General features: G+C 33.8%; 1 protein-coding gene across 7 annotated transcripts in view; it reads right to left on the bottom strand.

The window, feature by feature from the left end:
- snama (something that sticks like glue) overlaps nt 1-20,438 on the bottom strand; it is a 311,868-nt gene that overhangs the window by 245,939 nt on the left and 45,491 nt on the right. For 5 of the 7 annotated variants that reach the window (XM_069841358.1, XM_069841357.1, XM_069841356.1 and 2 more), the window contains one exon: nt 3,596-3,641. The exons of the other annotated variants lie outside the window; for them this stretch is intronic. In XM_069841358.1, coding sequence (XP_069697459.1) covers nt 3,596-3,641 — 46 coding nt within the window. Of the gene's footprint in view, nt 1-3,595; nt 3,642-20,438 lie in introns of those variants that run through there. 7 annotated transcript variants of the gene reach the window in all.

Here is a 20,438-nt window from a genome sequence, read left to right as displayed (position 1 = left end):
CCTTCAATTCCAGCCTTATTTCCTGATCAAGCCGTGTTTAGGTAAAGTGCCATTTTATTAAGTTGCAGTTTTCTGAGGCATATGTTTAAAGAAAAATACTGGAACTTCACAGGGAGACAAAACTAAGAACAAACCAAAAAGCCCCAAGACAATTAACTGGAATTTCGAAACTTATGCACATGCAGATTCTGATGGCAATAATGAACAGTTACGTAACTGGTAAATGGTAATAGATTTTGCTAGCAGGGAGACAAACATCAACCAATGTTGTACAGAGCCCAGCTAGAGTTACAACAAAAATACTTCATAAGAAGCAACATAATGGCATGCTATTTAGACAACTGGGGTGGACTGTAAACTTTACTGAGCATAAAATAAAATAAAAATAATGAAAAATGGATAAAATAAATAATGTCCCATTTAAACAGTGTAATAAGTCGAATACTGTTACCCAAAATTCTTTTCTGAATTATCTACAGTGGAGGGGGATGGGGAGATGATGATGATGATGATGATGATGATGATGATGATATCTAGAAAGCAAAAGTCATGTGACTATGAAAGATCTATTGGAAAAAGGCGGGGACAACAAAATCTAGGAAGCAAAAGCCATGTTTCTATGAATGATCCAGAGGTATGACAAATTTTTCTTTTTTTTTTGTTCCCTACTAAATTATAATGGGCAAATTATAATGTATTGTACTTGAAAATGACATACTAAGAGTAAATTTTCAATTTTGCAATTTAGGATGATGATGCTGAACTGGTAAAACTAAATTCCAAAGAACACCTGCACTGATATTCAAAATGCTGTAATTTAAGCGAGCCTTCATTTTCAAACTGATACAATGTAAGCCAAAGCTCATGAGTTGCATTCACAAATGCCACCAGTCAGTCCTATTGATTCACAATAGTACCTGACACAGATTTATACCATCTAACTATGGTGGTGAATGATGTACATTATTATCATCATCATTATTATTATGATGATGATGATGATGATGATGATGATTATTATTATTATTATTATTATTATTATTATTATTATTATTATTATTATTATATAGGAAGGGCTTAAGTATGAAGCAAGTAAACTTATCTCACAAGGGACATACTAGATCTCGAAAGTTCAGAACTGCACAAAAACATGCTTAGATTGTAAATCGCCCATCACAAAAACAGTACTAGATTGTGTCCCATGCAAAACTCAGCAGTTGAATGTTAGCACCAATCGACAGTGGCATGTTGTACATGCACTAACAAGTACTCACTCTAGTTGCGTGAATAGTACAGCTGCAATAGGAGTTCGTCTCTTGGAGTGTTCTGTTGTGGGTTAGAGTGTGAACAGAGTACACTGACATCTTGAAGCAAATTAATCCCACGAGTCGAGGATATGGAGTTCGCAAATATGTTATATAGCATAATAATTCATAAATATAATGGGGATGACACGGAAATGCATGATGATATGCTGGATGGTATAGTGATTTTGAAGGGCAGGCAGAGCTGTCCCTAAAATTGGCTGTTCCAGCAGTACAAGACTTCCATCTCCAGAGCAACAGGAACCTTCAGTACGAACCAACTTCACCCAAAATGTTGAGGCCAGAATATTAGGAGATATTCATGACAGTATACTGGAGAACATTTAAGAAGAACATTAGAATAATTGGCTTCAACTCATATAACATACTTATTAGGTGCTATATGTGCATTGGAAGTAAATCAAATTGCAAGTTAATTTTAAGTTATGTGACTAGCAAAACACAAGACTAAGTTCACTTCAAGGAAAACAGGCTGTCACTTTAAAAGAGTACGTAATGTCACAATTTGATAGATCAAAGGCATATGGATCTACAGTTCACTATTGGCATCTACAAATGTGAGCACTAGAAGCATCTAAAGTGGCTGGCCTGGACAATTTCAAAGCTTCGATTACTTTCATCAACAACCTTAAATCCTGAATATGGCATTTCTTCCAGGCATATTACTACGTTCTTCAAACCTAAGGGCATAAATGAAGATCATAGTATTCCTCAGAAGACACGAGTCTGTGGAGGAAGTGAACAGATATCTAACAGAGGGAAGTGTGGACAAAGAAAATCTTTTGAACAGTGACCAAAGTCAATTTAATTATGAAATGTCTTCATTGTCAACACAACCTCACAGAGGAGAGAAAACTACAGCTGGTGTGTTGCAGTCTGTGCACAGCTCTACACACAGTTATACAATTGATGTGGCTTTATCAATGAGTGGCAGATTAGCTAACAAGCTGTGTATCTGTTCTGAAGAGACACAATGCACTTTCAAAGAAACATGAAGCAGCATGTCCACAAAATATTCATGTGGAGACAAATAAAAGTGGAAAAATGACGAAAGAGCATAGGAAATGTTTTCTAACTTCAGTCCTTGAAGAACATATAAGTGAGAAGAGCCTACTGCTGTGTGATTTCTGGTCAGGCCATAAAGACTGTATTCCTTTAGATGAAAGTTTCCCAACAAAGACGTTACACTTAAGATATTGCAACAAAAGACAACAAAATATTGCCAACTTAATTGATGTGTACTTCTTTAGGCAAGATAAGCTCTATATGAGAAGGATTGTTGATTTTGTAAGACTACAATGTGAAAAACAATAAGTACAGTTACACGACCGCCATTTCATCATTAGACAGTACAATCAACTTTCTGCACCAAAGTCCAAGCCTATTTTGCAATATGCTTATAAAGTGGCAGATTATTTATTACATTGACATATTAGTATCATCGTTTGAAAACGTAATTAGTGTGGCTTCTGATATTAGATGTTGAATGTGAAAAAGTGGATTTAGTCAGATATGTATATTGTTCAGTTCCACAACGCTTTGACCACTACACTGAAATCCCCCACCCGCACTTTGAAGACAGAATAGCTGTGCAACACTATCAGGTCAGTAGAAAAAAGTTTATTGTTCTGGTATCGTAATTATTTTAAGCAGAGTTTTGTGACACTGCTGATGAGAAATCTAGGAGTTAGTCATAAGCTCACATCAATGAAATACGTGCGTTTTTGGTCCTATTACATTGATATTTTCTTTGCTTCTTTACATTGCCAAAGTTCTTCTCTTAGACTTTGAATAGGTGATCATTCAAATGTCTCTTGTAGTAAGACGCACAGTTTTGCATGAGAGTGACACATACCACTGTTTTTGTGATGAGAGATTTATATATTCTAAACATGTTTTTGTGTGGTTCTGACCATTTGAGGTCAGGTACATCCCTTATCAGAAGTGTCTATTTAATCCCTGTGAATAGGTTTTGCATGAGCCAAAATAGATCAAAGTATGTCAGATCATTTTAGATCAACCTAAAGAAGAACTACTACATGGGAATATTTTTAATGGAAGATTTCATATTAATTATTAATCTTCTTAATGTACCCAGCTGTTTGCTGACAACATAAGATTTCATATTAAGAAGTAGATGTATTTCTATCTCGATACAAATTTTTACAGAATCACAATTTTTACTCTATCTCACACAATAAGGAAGCAAATTAAAATTCAATACAGACAACTACAGCAATCTCTGAACTATTTTCAATTTATCAACTTACTCCTTTGGACAGTCCAGCCAATTGTTGACTTGATTCTGCACGATCCCTAAAAAAAAAAAAAAGAAAAGAACATAGCATATAATGTACTAAGTAATCTTTTTCTTTACACATCATCACTTTTCAAACCTTTTCAACATGTCAAGTCATTCGACACACTACCATCCCCAAGTTCATATTATCAATTTCACGAAGATAAAATTTGTTAAAGCCTAATTTCAGTGCTTTAGTCAGACCAGAGCTGCGTTCTGGGAAGTATGACATTCAAATTATTTAATTTCTTCTCTTTCATTTAATATTTCATTAACAATTTTCGGGGGCCCAGAATAATGCTGTCCATATGGATTTAGGAACTGACTGCCATTAACAAATACAGGGGACAAGATCTTGGAAGATTGCTTCTTACCAGAGAGTCTATTGTTTTCATTTCAATTAATTTATTGTACTTCATAAATCTTACAATAGCACTGTTGTACTTTGAGATGTAAAACAAGTCAAAAGTTATACAAAAATATACTATATGCAGCAAGCAGAATAATTCAATTTATAAGCATAGACGATTCATCGCTTCAGTAGAAGATATGAGTATAGAGAATTTTTTTTTTAATTCTGTTCTGAACCTTTTCTCTTGCCCTTCAAAGCTTTATGAAGACTAAGTTGTGCATTGAAGACCATAATACGTGAATAGTGAACTCCTATTTATAACAGCTGAGACTAACAGAGGATAGATGCGGATCTAATTTGTGTCTTGCATAAAAAATTATGAATGCTTTGATTAACACTAAACGTAACTCGGTTTTCAATATAAAATATAATTAGGGAAAGAATGTACTAACAAGGTGAAGTCAATAATTCTAAATTTTGGAAAATATTTTTACATGATGTCCTTTTATGCACACCTGTCATTATCCTTAGAGCTTTCTTTTGTGAAAGAAAAATATTTTTAGTCTCAGATGAGCTGTCACAGAATATTAATCCATATTTCATAACAGAATGAAAGTATGCAAAGTACGACATTTTACGTTTTTATATTGTCAATAGAAAATAAGGATCTAAATGTGTAACAGGCAGAACTTAATTTAGAAGTAATATTATTCTATGTGTGTTTTCCAGTTCAAGGGATTATCCAATTCTGAATCAAAAAACTTTGTGCTTATTGCTCCAGAGATGAGTTCCACCAGAGCAATATTATGTGTACTAAATTTAAACTGATTTTATCAACATTAAATTCTAGTTTTATTTGCACTAAACCTCATAGACTAAACACTGTATTAGAAGTGTTTATAAAGTGTTCGTACTGTCTACTTGAGATAATCACACAAGTATTATCTGCAAATCATATAACATGTAATAAATATCATTTATAGTGGAGACTAAACCAGTAATATAAACTAGAAGCAATAATGGACCTAAAATTGATCCCTAGGGAACTCCATGTTTAATATTTCTAAATTTCGAGAAACTTTGTAACTATTTGGTATATAAAGTTCTAAGTTTTGTTTTCTATTTGACAAGTAAGATGTAAAGGAACCTAAGATTTCATCTTTAATATCATAACACTTCAATTTGTTTACCAACGACCTATATGTTGTGGTCTACAAATTAAATGCTTTAAATAAATCACACACTATTCCTCCAACGATTCTCAGCCAAATTTCGTAATATTTTTTCCTAATATACATTATTCCTAAAATTCATATTTCGGAATAGAAATTTCCTAATACTTTTTTCCTTATGTAGTCTTTCTGACAGACATACAGTATTTCCGAAATGTCCATTTTCTTGATATTTTATTTTTTCCTAAAAGAAACTGTAATTCCTAGTAAGTTATTTTCACTGTTGGCATAAAAGCAACAATCGGGGTAATAAGTTGCTAAGAGTTCATCTTCTTTACTTCATTTTGGTATTCTAAATTTATATTTTGTTAAGTATGCACACTGCACTATAAATAAAGAATGATCCAAATTACTCATGCACAAGTATGTGTGCATCTGTGTGTGTGTGCGCATGCGTGTGCATGTATGTATATTACAAAGCACAGACTAAAGGTAAAGTTTACTGGGAGTGCAATTCGAGAGCACTGACAATCCAAACTAATGGCAAAATTAATGTTCTCAAAGAAATAAATGAATATCCACACACTTATACCCCAAACAGAGAAGTGAGAAGATGAAACTGAACTCGAAATATATTACAAAAGATAGGTCTGAAATTCCATCTGCACAGATCTTAAGAACTGAACTCCATAACATACATTCCAGTCTACTCGTTAATCTTCCAGACTGAGAAAGTTTAAAAAAAAACACATAGAAGAGGCAGGCAATGCGACTACCACAAAATCCCATTTCTCTAAATGACTTGGTAGAAACACCTGCTCAATATAAACTTCACAGGGATACTCGTTTTTTTGACACGATTCAGAGAAAGAACTCGAAATATATTACAAAAGATAGGTCTGAAATTCCATCTGCACAGATCTTAAGAACTGAACTCCATAACATACATTCCAGTCTACTCGTTAATCTTCCAGACTGAGAAAGTTAAAAAAAAAAAAAAAAAACACATAGAAGAGGCAGGCAATGCGACTACCACAAAATCCCATTTCTCTAAATGACTTGGTAGAAACACCTGCTCAATATAAACTTCACAGGGATACTCGTTTTTTTGACACGATTCAGAGAAAGAACTCGAAATATATTACAAAAGATAGGTCTGAAATTCCATCTGCACAGATCTTAAGAACTGAACTCCATAACATACATTCCAGTCTACTTGTTAATCTTCCAGACTGAGAAAGTTAAAAAAAAAAAAACACATAGAAGAGGCAGGCAATGCGACTACCACAAAATCCCATTTCTCTAAATGACTTGGTAGAAACACCTGCTCAATATAAACTTCACAGGGATACTCGTTTTTTTGACACGATTCAGAGAAAGAATCAGAGGATCGCATTCTTATCTTTGGGACTAGAAGAAATTTAGTCTTACTTGGGGCTTGGAATGAGTTGGAGAAATAGAACAGTTATATGTTAATTTATGTATACTTATTAATATCATTTAAGGTGTTTTGACTTTTTCTTGTAATATATGTACAGTAATTATTCTTTTTAACAGAGTGATATTTGCATCATGATTTACTGACTGGCTATTGGAAAATTGTGATTTTTTTTGCCTTGTTCCTAATCTGCAATGTGCTGCTATAGACGATTTATAAACAACTTCCAGTTTTGTTAGTTTTTGCATATTTTGATACGAAACTTTTATAATTCTGTGCTGTATCTCATATAAGCATTGGAAAATAAGTGTGATTATTGTGATATATGAATTAGTGGTTTTTTCTACCCAGTTGTTTCCTGTATAAATTACTGAACTTGAAATGACTTCTACGACGTCTCCTCTACCTCAAGATTACTCTTGAATGACTCCACATCAACTTGTAAGTGATGCGAGACAGCCTTGCTCCTATTACGGTAAATTATATAAGGGCATTCGGATTCATATAAACAAAGCTCATCCTGAAGAATATCGGAAGTTGATAACTCCAACCTTACAATCTGTTTCATCTAATCTGGCTAAGGAATGTTCAAATTATACTACTTCACAAACTGTAGTACAAAAAAAAAATAAAATAAAAAAAAAACATACGAAAAATATAAAGAAAAATTAAAAAGTTGGTAAGAAAAATTTAAGACTGAAATGGATAATATACAATTCAATGAAAATATTTCTGAATTTGTAGAATTCCTGGCTACTGCAATAGAATTATTGTCAGGTCCCAAAAATCCAACCAAAAGGTACACTGAAGCAAAGAAAAAACGTAACTTTTGTAATAACAATAGACAGTATAAGACCTCAACAAATCCCCAAAGGGCTTAAGAAATTAAATGAATGATTATAACAGAAGGCTAGATTTGATTATGAAAAAATTCAATTTTATTATTTTTATCAAAGGAGAAAGGCTGTTAGAAAAATTCTAAATCGTAATGATAAAAATTGCATAAAATATAATATTACAGAAATTGAAGAGTATTTTCGTAGTATATTTGAAATTACCAACCCCCATAAAAGAGAATAATATAATTCCATACATTCTGATGAATCATTAATACCTTTAGAAATATCGCAAGAATTAATATATGGCACTATTAACAAAAGTGCAGTGGACACAAGTCCTGGTCCTGATAAAGTACTTATGAAGACCACAAAAGACCCAGTTTCAACATTGATAATAGCAAAGATAATGAATAGAATGTTGAAGACAGGATTCGTTCCTAAAATGTTTGATTCATGAAGGTGGCGATATTCTAGATTTGGACAAGTGGCATCCAATTAGCATTTCATCTGTTTTGCGCAGAGTTATATCCAAGACTTTAGACAACTTGATCAGAAACATTGTAAATCTTAATCCATACCAAAGACTTTTTTTATGACTCCTGGAAGCTTCGTTAATATTAACATAGTAGATGGAATTCTGCGATCAGCTACTTCTAATAAGACCTCGGCATGCCTAATTTTTCTTGATATTAGCAAGGCATTTGATAGCGTAGGGCATGACCATCTGATATCTACAATTCAAAGTTCTGCACCGCCTCTCCTGATACAGAAATTATTAATTAACATGCTTGTAAATAATACTACCTGCGTTCAAGCTGGGGGTAAACAGACTGCAGCAATTCAATAAAGAAGAGGAGTGATGCAAGGTGATCCTGTTTCACCATTCTTGTTTAATATGAGCACTGACCATATTCTAAATGACCTAACTAAAAGAGATGTAGCAGATACTTTTGGTTATCAATTAACTCCCGATATGGATCCTGTAACGATATTAGGATTCGCTGATGATCTTGTCATTATTGGTGAAGATAGTGCTGCCGCTAATGTTTTAATGACTATGGTTGTCAACAATTTGCAAGAAATAGGTTTGAAAATAAATCCAATGAAATCTAAAGCGATCATTATTGAAAATGGACAACTTACTAGTGACATCATCGATATGACATTTGGCAGCATTGATAGTATTACTTCAGATTAAAAAATTAAATATTTATGTGTTACATTTAACCAAACCTTAGTATTTGACGAACAAAAAATATTAGATAAGCTCCGAAATAACTTGGATACTCTATCTACAACTCATTTGCTTCAGCCTCACCAGAAACTACTGTACAGCCATTTCAGGTTCCATACGGGATACTTTACACAGCAACTTTGGAAATATAATTGTCTATAAAATTTATATCTTTGGTAGAATATGTTCAGTGATAAATGAATAATTTTGTTAAAGTGTGAAGGACCTCTCCCTGAAAACAGAATAGTTTATTGAACTTTATTTTCTGAGAAATACCTAAATAAAATGGGGTTCCGTATGGGACATTTTTCAGACACCTCAATAATCAACAAGCACTTTGATGGCAAAAATCTGTGATATCTGATTCCTTAAGTAACTGAAATTTTTTCCATGAACTTGTAGGCACTGAAACATTTTAGAAAAGTAGTCATTAGTTAAAAAAACCATGTAACTGCTACGAAATAACCAAAAATACTTGGTTCCGTATGGGACAGACATATAGTTCCATACAGGACACTTGTGAATTAGAAGTCTTCTTTGAGAGGTTTTTTTGTTTTTTGGAGGTAATAATGTAATCTTAATATAACAAATATTTATTTTTATCGATTTTACATGCATTTTATGGGACAGCAATGCGCAATTAGAGGAAATTTTGTCAAGAAACGGTCAGATTGATCTGCTGAATTTAACCATAAAAAGTTGTATGTTAATGATTATGTATTATACTGTACATTAAACTGCAAGTTTATTTCAATTTAAGAACCTTCAATTAAATTTATAATACAATATGTCAGCTCCTTTTCTAACAGTATCAGAATCATTTAGATTCTTCTAATGTGAGACACTTTGACAATGCTTTCAAATGAAGAGGATTCCTCATCTAGCTTAAAATGTTTGTCATTTTTGGCTGCCTGTTTAAAAAAAAAAAGTACTTTAATATCTTTGTTTTCAACTTTGCCATTACATGTAGTCAGTGCTGTCATAGTAATTTTTTCCTTGGCCATACGCCCCATCCCTTGTTTTTTCTCTTGAAATATATTTTACTCTCCTCCCTTTATCTTTCCGACTGTCATTTAATAATTTTATTAGTATTAAAGAAGAAGTAAAGAAATTGTTTTGCTTTACATTTTAGTTGTACAACAAATTTGATTTAAAGAATACATCATGTAGCACCACCATAGATGCACACTTGTCTCGATGAATCTTGGAGTGTGTATTTGCAGCACTTCTTGTTTTTCAACCATTATTTTATATAATTCGGGATTGCTGTGCTGCAGAAGTGGACAATTTTTGTTTATGAACATCAAATAAAATACATTAGGAACAGCAATGAGATGATCTAAAATCTGTACAAGTACAGATCTCTGTGTACAAAACTTAGGCACCCATATGCTGTATGCCTCCATACAGACAAAATTTTCTTTTCCCCATACAATTAATTAAAAAAAAAATTGTAGGTTCTCATATGATGTATGGCCCCGTATGACCTCCACCATGACAGCACTGCATATAGAATGATATTTATGCTTTAGTCCCTTATCACTTGTCAATTCAACTTCAATGAACTTTCTAGGATTTATATCTTCCAGATTCATGGGATGTTTTAGGTTGTGATGGCTTTGTTCTAGAGGAGACATATTTTCACATTCATCTAAAGACTCATATCTCTATAGCGTCTGATTCTGAGTCATTTGCTGTAAGTGACGAGTCAGAGTATATCTCGTAATATAGGCTTCTTAGAGTGGTTAATGTGGTTAATTCTTTAAAGATGCTGTGTCTACACATTTCTGATCAGGCTGTTGTGGCAACAAGAACGCTTTCAGTCACGGTAAAAAACAGTGACTTCGCTGAATTTTGGAAATTGCTGCTACTTTTTCCCATTGTTTGTTCTTGAGCTCTTCATATAGCCTATGAAACGAATTCAAATGTTCTACATAAAACACCAATAATCAACAATACAGCAACCTCAAGTTCTGTTTGAAATTGTCCCATACAGAACTGTCCCATACGGAACTGTCCCGTACGGAACCTTATTTCCTTTAAAAATACTTTATTAAAAACCTAATTAAAATTAGTGACGTTATGAGAGCGGTGCTTACTTAACTTCTATAAAAGATTGTGCACTTATCTTCTTTCATTAACGTGGAAAACAAACTTCTATATCTTTTCTAGTTCCATACGGGACAAGAAGATGGCTATCTTTATACATTGTCACAATAAATGCAGAAACTAACAAAACATAAAACCACACTGTCCACCATGTACCTAATAGGTTCTACCAATAAGAAGTAGCAAGCATACCATCTTAAGGAAACTGATTTGGCTATATCAATAGTGAGAACATAGGGATACAAATTTACATTTCAAAAACAAGATTACTACATTGTTTTGAGGCCTTAAGAAATACAAATAAATATATATATTTTTGGAATCTGGCAATTTACTATTCAGAAGCTCTCTTTGTCAAAATAAATTTTATTATCACAAATTTAATTTTTACCACTTAGGCTCATTTATCTTGGAATGGCTGTGTAGTTGTAATAAATCAATTTATTGGACCGGCTCTTACCTATCCTCTTCAAACAGCCCATGTCAGTAAAATTCCAAAACAGTTCTAAATAAGACCGATAATATGATTCGAAGTGCTGTAAAACAAATTCTGCAGCTTCCTAGTGACACACCTAACAAGCATGCTTTACACCAGCCACAAGTATAAGGGTTTATCAGTTTTACGAGTTTCCTGGGAAGCCTATCTAAAACAGCTAAACATCAACAAATCATTAGAATATTCGTGTGATACTCATGTCAATGTAATTAGAGATTTTAGAAACATCGAAAATCACTGTCTTAATGAACTGAAATTAGATCAATCCATGAAGAATATGAGTGTTCGTCAAATAAGACAACATCTGAAGGAGAACAAATATAATGAGTGGTGTTCATATCCTCATAAAGTAAAAGGTGTTGAATTATTTTCAGAAGTACCATCTGCCAATGCTTGGATTATTACAAAGCAAGGTCTTTCCAGTTCAGAGTGGAGAGATATGATAAAAATGACAGCCATGGTAGTGCCAGTTCGAGCTCTTCCAGGACGTTCCACAGGCACATCCCACTGCAGACACTGTAGTGAGCTTGAATCCCTACCTCATGTGCTTGGGAGGTGTCCTCAGGAAGAAATCTTAAGAATAAAATGACATAACATCATTCGTTCCCTTCTTGCTGCTGCTCTCCGAATCAAAGGTTTGGAAGTTTACAAAGAAGTTCATTGTTTGGCTGATCAAGATAGCATATGGAGGACTGACATCATCACCATCAATAGGAAAAATCTGTAGCAGAGATCATCGGCCCTACAATATGCTTTGAACAGTCCAAAGCACAACCTATGGATGTTGATAAAGAGAAAAAAGAAATATATGAGTCAACAATATCTTACTTCCATAACAAATACAACGTCCAGAGTATCACAGTGACAGGTCTGCTGTTGGAGTCCCGAGGAAAAGTCCCTAAATTTTTTCGTGACATGGAAAGGGAAATATAAACTAGGCAAAGATATATTCAAGACGAAATTGACCAAAACATAATTAAATACTCAACTGTCATATTAAAAAATCACCTATATGGTAAACATTCCACATAATTGTTTAATTATATATTTGTGATTGAAAATCTGTATTTTTATCTTAAATTTTTATCTATATTTTTTTTTCATATACAACCATTATTGTAAATTGTGTGTTATTCTGAGTCTATATGCATTCCTTGGAAGGTCAGATAGTAAAAATAATAAGAAAATTCAGGAGATGAAACTAAAGAAATACCATGCCCATTAATTTTCGCTTTATTATCCTCCAAGTAGCAATGTCAATATACAATTGCACAGGAGGTAATAAAAAGAGCTGCATAATTTGGAATTGATATAAATTCCCCAGAAAAGATCATAACAGATTCTGAAAATGCCATAATAAATAGTGTTGGTGAAGTGTTCCTAGATGCTAAAATTAGTTGTTGTTTGTTAGATACAGGAATATCAATTTACACGAAAATTCAAGCTGTGGACCTTTAGGAGTCACACAATCATCTACAAAATTGGGATGAGAAAATGTCCATCCATATGCTCCTAGCTCTGATATTCATGGCAGTTCAGGAAGTACGAGAAACTTTAGAACAATTGAGGATGTTTGTCTAAGAAGAAATTATTGTTATTTTGAAGAATGGTACATTACAGCAAGGAGGGTAATTCCACCACACTTTCCCAATGAGCTATAGAACCAATACGATAAAAGAATGTATAACAGGCACTGGACTAAAATCTCAACGAGCCTGGCATAATAGACTAGAGCTTGTAGTGGGAAAATATCATTCCTGTTTATATAGTGCTCTTGGAGAGTTTCAGAAAGAACAAGCCGACATAGAGACAATGCTAGCAGAATTTGAATTAGAAAAATCAGTGAGTGCAAAATCTGAACAGCAAAGGATTAAAATGCAGAAAAGGCTTAGGACAGCAGTAGCACAATATGAGACATACAACGATGAAAACAAACAATTGGATTACCTCAGGACTGTAGGCACAAAACAATAATTAATTCCTCATTCTTGGATAGACTCTTTTAACACTTATATAATCACTGATGAACATTACGAACAAGTAAGTGATATATATAAATTCTGGTGGTAAATTACCTGACTCACTACTTTCGACGTGGTTTTCTCTTCATCCTCTGAATCTTAGAGAGGCCCAGCACTATCTTCCGGTTTTTCTTGTTGTATTGGGGTGTAATCATGATAATTTTCATATTGTTCTAAAGTGTCAATTTCTGATTTTTTTTGGCTGCATGGTAGTATTTTCATGTCAGTCTCTATGTTACTGTAGTTATGGTTGGAGTTTGTGATGTGTTCTGCGTAGGTTGAATTGTTGTGTGGTTTGGTTATGGTTATGATGGTTGTGTTATGTTCCTTGTAATGTGTTTGAAATGATCTTCCACTCTATCCAATGTAGAAGTCGTTGCAACTATTGCATGATAGTTTGTATATACCTGTTAAGTTGTATCTATTTATTTGTGTGTCTTGTCTGTGCGTTAAGATTTTTTGTACGAGTTCTGTGTTCTATATGCAATATTGTATTTTAGTTTGCAATCTTGTATGTGTTTTTGTTTTCGTATGTTAGTGTGATGTATTTATTTTGTTCTTGTGTTTGTGTTCTGTTTTCTTGTTTGTATTTAGTCTTTCTTATGACGTCTGTTATGTTCAAGTTATTTCCATTTTCATATCGGATTTATAAAATAAAACCATCTGCCCTTCAATAAGGGTGACCACAAGAATCCAGAAAACAAATACATATATAAAAGTTCACAATGAAACAATGAAAATATAGACAATGAATTTCAAAAGAAAATTAAAGTGAATCATATTACTTGAAATAGATATGAAACTGCAGAATTGAATTGAGTCCTTTAGAATTTCTCTTAGGATTTTTTTTAACACTGTAAAATGTGAATCCCTTTGATTTTGAAATGTTATAGGTGTATCCAGAAGTCCGTGTACTGACCAATGATTAGCCATTATGTTATACTGCATGCTAAAATAAGAAATGCAAGATTCATTTTCTTTTCATCATCAGTAAGTTTTGGCTGTTGTACATCTCTTTCAAAGCTGGTAGTAAGGTCTAATATTGTTCCTGTGTTCTCTTTTGTATCAATCACAGCAATATCTGCTCATCTTGTTGAATCATCTTCCGAGATGCAATGCACTTCTTCATGGATTTCTAATCTTTGTTGTCTTAGAATATCAGCAAGCATTGTCCTTATCCTGTGATGGCAGTTGTTCTACAGTAACTCGTCTTTCAGCAGAAACTCAACACATGTCCTAGTGTTTCAGTCTCATCAGAGTCTGGGTGGTGGGAATGGGTTGTGTTGAATGCTCTACCTGGGACCGACCGTACTGCAGAAAGGTTGCATGACATCTTCGCCACATTAATATATTCAGATGATGACAGGCTTTTTTTTATTGAATATCCAGGAATTTATCTTAGGACATTCCAGATAAAAACTGACTCCTTTACCCTTATGCAGCAGTTGACATCATGAAGAAAAAGATCTTTTCCTTAGTATTTCTTTCAGCTGCTATCCTTTCTTTAAGTTCGGAAATTCATTTTCAGAGATTTTAAGATTTGTTAAAGCATGTTGTCTTTCTTCGTTAAGATCCCTGAAATGTCATTTACATGTAGAAGTTGAGTGCATAATATATTAAAATGTTGAATGCTAGCTTCCCACTTCACTCGAATGATACCAAGCCCTGAAAGTTTTTCGGAAGTGTAGATCATGGCATTAGGAGTGTCATCAGGAAGTATCATTATTTTCTTCACAGCACTTCTTATAAGTTTATCAGTATCTCTTAAAAATGTTTTAGAGATCTGGGTTAGAGGAGGGGATACACCAGTCTTGGCCATATTCGTTGATGATCTTGATCTTTTGTTCTGTCTTAAGTAATTGTGATTGTGTCAAAGAATGAAGATCTGAGGCCAGAGATGAAAATACTTTCCTTTTATCAAAACAGATTTCATCATTAAAGTCTACACCTAAATATCGGATTTGCTCTTTTTTATTTTCAAGTGATGAAATAGCTGAACCCTGTAGAAACACTATTTGTCCGCTGGATAAGTGGCCTTTTCGTAGAATAATGTATTTGCTTTTATCAGGATTAATGTGAAGACCAATAGTGGCAAGACTGCATTCAGCTTGGTTGACTAATGAGATAGCATGTTTTTCAGAAAAACTTATTAATGCCAAGTCATCCGCAAATGCAAGGGCAGATAAATTAGGAAGTTCTTCAGATAGGCTGTAACCATATGCTTCTGAGATATCAGGATCTGTCAAATTTTGAAGTACCTATATAAGGTTAAGTTAAACAATATGGGAGACAAAGGAGAATCTATTTATTTTTTTTTATTTTAGTAGATTATTTTACGACGCTTTATCAACATCTCAGGTTATTTAGCGTCTGAATGAGATGAAGGTGATAATACAGGTGAAATGAGTCCGGGGTCCAACACCGAAAGTTACCCAGTATTTGCTCATATTGGGTTGAGGGAAAACCCCGGAAAAAACCTCAACCAGTTAACTTGCCCCGACCAGGAATCGAACCCGGGCCACCTGGTTTCGTGGATAGACGCGCTAACCATTACTCCACAAGTGTGGACGAGAATCTTGAGGAATTCCACAAAGTACAATGATTGGTTTTGTGTCTTTAAAAATCAGCCTCTATCTGGATGATGTTTTCAATTAATAAAGTTTTGATCACAGCATAGAGATTATGTGGAAGACCTAATGAATGAAGGGTTGTAATATGTGGTCATGTCCTATGCAATCAAAGGCTTTTGACACATCTAAGAAAACAATAGTGCAATTTTTTCTGTTTCGTTTGACTAATTTAAGGCATCCATTTACTATAGAAGAATTTATATGGGTTCCAGGAATAAGCATGAAACCTGATTGGAACGGGTTTAGACTGATGATACCTCGTAATTTAGAACCAATCATTCATTCAAAAATTCTTCTAATCACTGAAAAAATAGTGACAGGTCGCCACTCCTTAATGTTATTTGCATCACTCCTTTATAAATAAGTATTGTTTGTGCCATTTTCAGTTCCTTAGGTATGTAATTAAATTTAAGCATGGCATTGGATAACAAAGTAAGAAATTTTGTAGTTTTGAGATGTCTGAAGACTCGAACTGCAACTTTGTCAGGACCAGGAGCTGTGTTGACTTTAATACCAAAGAGTGCCTTATGAACTTCACCTTCACTAATTATAATATCTTCAGAAAAGTCATGATGAGAAGTTTCCTCAGAAAAAAGAAGGTAGATTATTTTCTTTGCTAAATGTTTTCGTGAAATGTTCCGTTATGGAAGAAAGTGGGATTTTGCATGACTGCTTATTTGATTGTCAAGATTTTTCAGACAACTCGGCATCTATGACTGTAGAAATTGCATTGAGTGACCTCAAATTCATGTTATTCTTTTATTTTTTTCCCCGTTGTCTCTTTGTTGTTCTTTGTGGATTACAAGAATATTTATAAGTATGCAAGCTTTTGTGTTTATTCAATTTATGATAGTTACAGTATCGAATTGCAGGGGTGAATAATGTAATATGAAAATTATAGTACTGTTAAGATCTGTCCAATGATAATATAAGGGTCTTCTACTTTTATAAATAATACCTAAAGATTACATAAATCTCATTAACATCTTCAATGTTGTTCTTTTGGTTATTCACGTGAATATTTATTATTATTTTTGCACTGATTTCCTTTAAACTTATTAATTTTGGGGCAGTTCCACTATTTGATTAACAAAAAATATTAGAACATCAGCAGTTAATTTTTCGAGATCATCTTTAGTTCAATCTAATAGTATGCCAGAAAGTTTTATTTCCCATTCTTGCATAAAGTAACTTTCAGTAGGGCTATCTTGTTGTTGGTAATTATTAATGGACGTTTCAGACGTGTTATGGTTAACATTATCTTTAGCTAATTGCGAATTTGATGTTATATTTGGTGTTTGATACTTAGCAGCTAATGTGTCTCAACTTGGACTCTGTCGAAGAAAATGGAACAACAACTGATGACATGGGAAAGGAAAATTCTAAGGAAAATCTATGGTCCTAAATATAAGAATGGGCACTGGAGAATTAGATATAATACAGAACTGAAAACTCAATATAAATCTCCAGATATTGTTGCTGAAATCAAAGCCCGTAGGTTGGAATGGTTAGCACATGTAATCAGGATGAATGATCAGAGAATACCAAAAAAGATTCTAAACACAAAACCAGAAGGCAGGCGCAATATTGGCAGACAGAAACTAAGATGGTTGGATGGAGTGGAGGAAGATTTAAGGACTCTAGGCATGAGAAGATGGAGGCAGAAGGCTCTGGTTGGACAGGAATGGACCAAGATCCTAAGGGAGGCCAAGGCTAGACTACAAGGGCCGTAGTGCCAAAGAAGAAGAAGAAGAAGAAGTTAATGTGTCTCTCCTGGATTGTGGGTGCACAATCCAATATGAATCTTAATTCCCAAATTCGATTTGCATGTTCTTTTACAAACTGAACATTCAAAACACACTACTGACTCATTATTGTTTTGATATTTATTATTCATGAGGAAAATTTGTATTAAACTGTAGATATATTAATATGTATTTTGTGATTGTTATTTCTGTTGTCATGCAGAATTTAACAATAAAGGTTCAGGCTATTACTGAAGATAAAAACAACACAAAAAAATTATTATTTTACAATTAAAATGCGCAGCCACAATGTCTCCATCACCATCAATGATTCACAAGAAACAGTATTACAAGTTTTATAATATAATATAATACAATATATACTGAACTTACATGATCACAGATGTATGTAATCCTCTGAACTGAGAGCTTCGTATTAGATGTGCATATCAATGTCATGGCTAGACATCAGATGTTTAGGAAAATGCCTATTTTATTTTAATGTTCATATTTAAAGGTCTTTAGTAAATGTGCACAAATCATGAGAAATAAAGCATTCTGATGAAGTTTGATCTTGCTTTTTGTTTTGTTTTTTTTTTTTTTGTTTTTTTTTTTTTTTGCTGTTATGCCTTTTTTTGCTTTAATACGTACTATTTTACCCCTTTTTTTGCTTTTATATGTAATTTTTTGCCTTCTTCTTTATATAAGTACTTACTCAACAATACTGCATTTATTTCTGCGTTCAAAACTAATAAACATCACTACTTTTTCTATTGTGTTCACTGGCCTCTCCCTTCCCCTCCCCTCCCCCCTGCGCTTCTCGGAAATAAACAGCAATGTTGATACTGACTGTTGTGGTGGGGTGTGATTTGTGATTTGAAGACCTGTGATTTTGTTACTGTTATAGATTGTCACTCATTCAGATTGTGACTACAGTTTCAAAATCACAGCTCCGAGAAATCGTCATCTCTGCCCAATATGTGACTCACAGCAACGGTGACTGATGCATATGTATATTATGTGACAGGTACAGAGCCTAGACAACTCTACGTGAGAAGATTAACTTGAAAGACAACATAACTAAGACCTATTAATTTTCGTCCCACTCAAAAGATTAATGCTTTGATAATGAAGCTATGCTGGAAGAATATACACGCCCCCACACATAGAAGTCAGAGCGTGTTTTGTTTTCAGTATACTCGCTATGCTATTCACTACTGCTGATACGACATGGCACAGGTATATCAATTTAATTTGCAGAAGAGTGATAAACGTAAAAAAAGAGTACAGGGAATGAACGAGCACTGTCCACTTCAGCAAATTGTTCAGGAGAGCAATTTAACCCTTTTGAGTCCCATGTCGGGTAATATCCGCCACTGCAATATCCACGTTGCAGTCCCACGGCGGGCAGCATCCGACACATTTCTCGCGCAGAGTGACTGCAGTATTTAAATCGGTCCACAAAGGGTTAAAGTATTAGTATTAGTATTCATTTATTTAACCTGGTACAGATAAGGCCGTCAGGCCTTCTCTGCCCCTCTACCAGTTGATTACAACTATAATATGAACAATAAAATTACAATTAATATTAAATTTACAATTACAAACACAATAGACATTAAAGTACTGGTACGACAAGATTACCTGATTAATGAAAGCTAGACATTTCATCATATAAGTCTTTACTATATTCTTTCCTTGTATGCCAAATCTAAAATCTGTCATAGCACTAGGCTGTTCACATTATCACAATATTTCATTCATAGGATTAAACTACATGGAATCCTACTATACACAACATGCATAACTCATTTTTTAAAAAAAGTGGACAAAGCTCGTTCTTTCCTTGTACCCTTCTAACATCTGTCAACTCGTGATATGAAACATGGGTATTCCTTGTGATTTGTTCAGAGATAAGTAGATAGCAGTGAAATTGAGTTCTAGACGACTTGGAAATCTACAGATAGGAAACGGAACCCCATAAAAACCAAAAATTACTTGAACACAAAAATGACAGTGACAAAATCACTATTACCTATCACTGTGACTTTTCTGGAGCTGTGACAGCATACCCCACTTCTGACTGTTACACTGGCACCACTACTCAGTCTTCGATGCTTTAGGCGCCACTACTCAGTCTTCGATGCTTTATGTTAGGGTATTAGTTTAAAATAATTATCTCTTATGTAACATCATTTGACATTGCTCCCCATGTGTTGATGCATGCCTCATTTTTCTGGCATAAACATAGGACCAATTAGAGGGTGTGGTGCAGAAAGATTTGCATTATGTTTGTTGACATGCGGAGTCTTTTTATATAGAATGAATATTGTCTCACGTGTCTCGACTTTTACCGATAATATACAAACAGGATAAACTAAGTCAGCCTATCAAGCAAGGTTGCTTCAGATAAGAGCAAAGTTTTGACAGCAGTTTTCACCAACTTTAGTAGTGTCTATGATTCTGTTTGGAAAGAAAAACCTTATTTTAAAACTATCTAAAGTAGGCTTTGCACTAAATACGCACAAATGATGTGAATTCTTCATTGGTGAAAAGTATTGTAAAGTTAAATATGGGAATTCATATTCCCATTGCAAGGTCTTACAAACTGGTGTACCACAAGGTGCTGTATCAAGCTCTACATTGTTTAACATTTACGTGAATGATTTAATTGCAGATCTAACTTCAGTAAAGGAAATTAAATGCTTAATGTATCCAGACGACTTAGTTCTCTGATAGAAACATCGAAATATAGGGCCACAAAAAATACTGTGAATA

This window comes from Periplaneta americana, chromosome 12 (assembly GCF_040183065.1).
Source record: "Periplaneta americana isolate PAMFEO1 chromosome 12, P.americana_PAMFEO1_priV1, whole genome shotgun sequence".
NCBI classification, from domain to species: Eukaryota; Metazoa; Arthropoda; class Insecta; order Blattodea; family Blattidae; genus Periplaneta; species Periplaneta americana.
The sequence above is the reverse complement of the archived record's forward strand: the minus strand, read 5'-3'. Positions and strand labels throughout refer to the sequence as shown.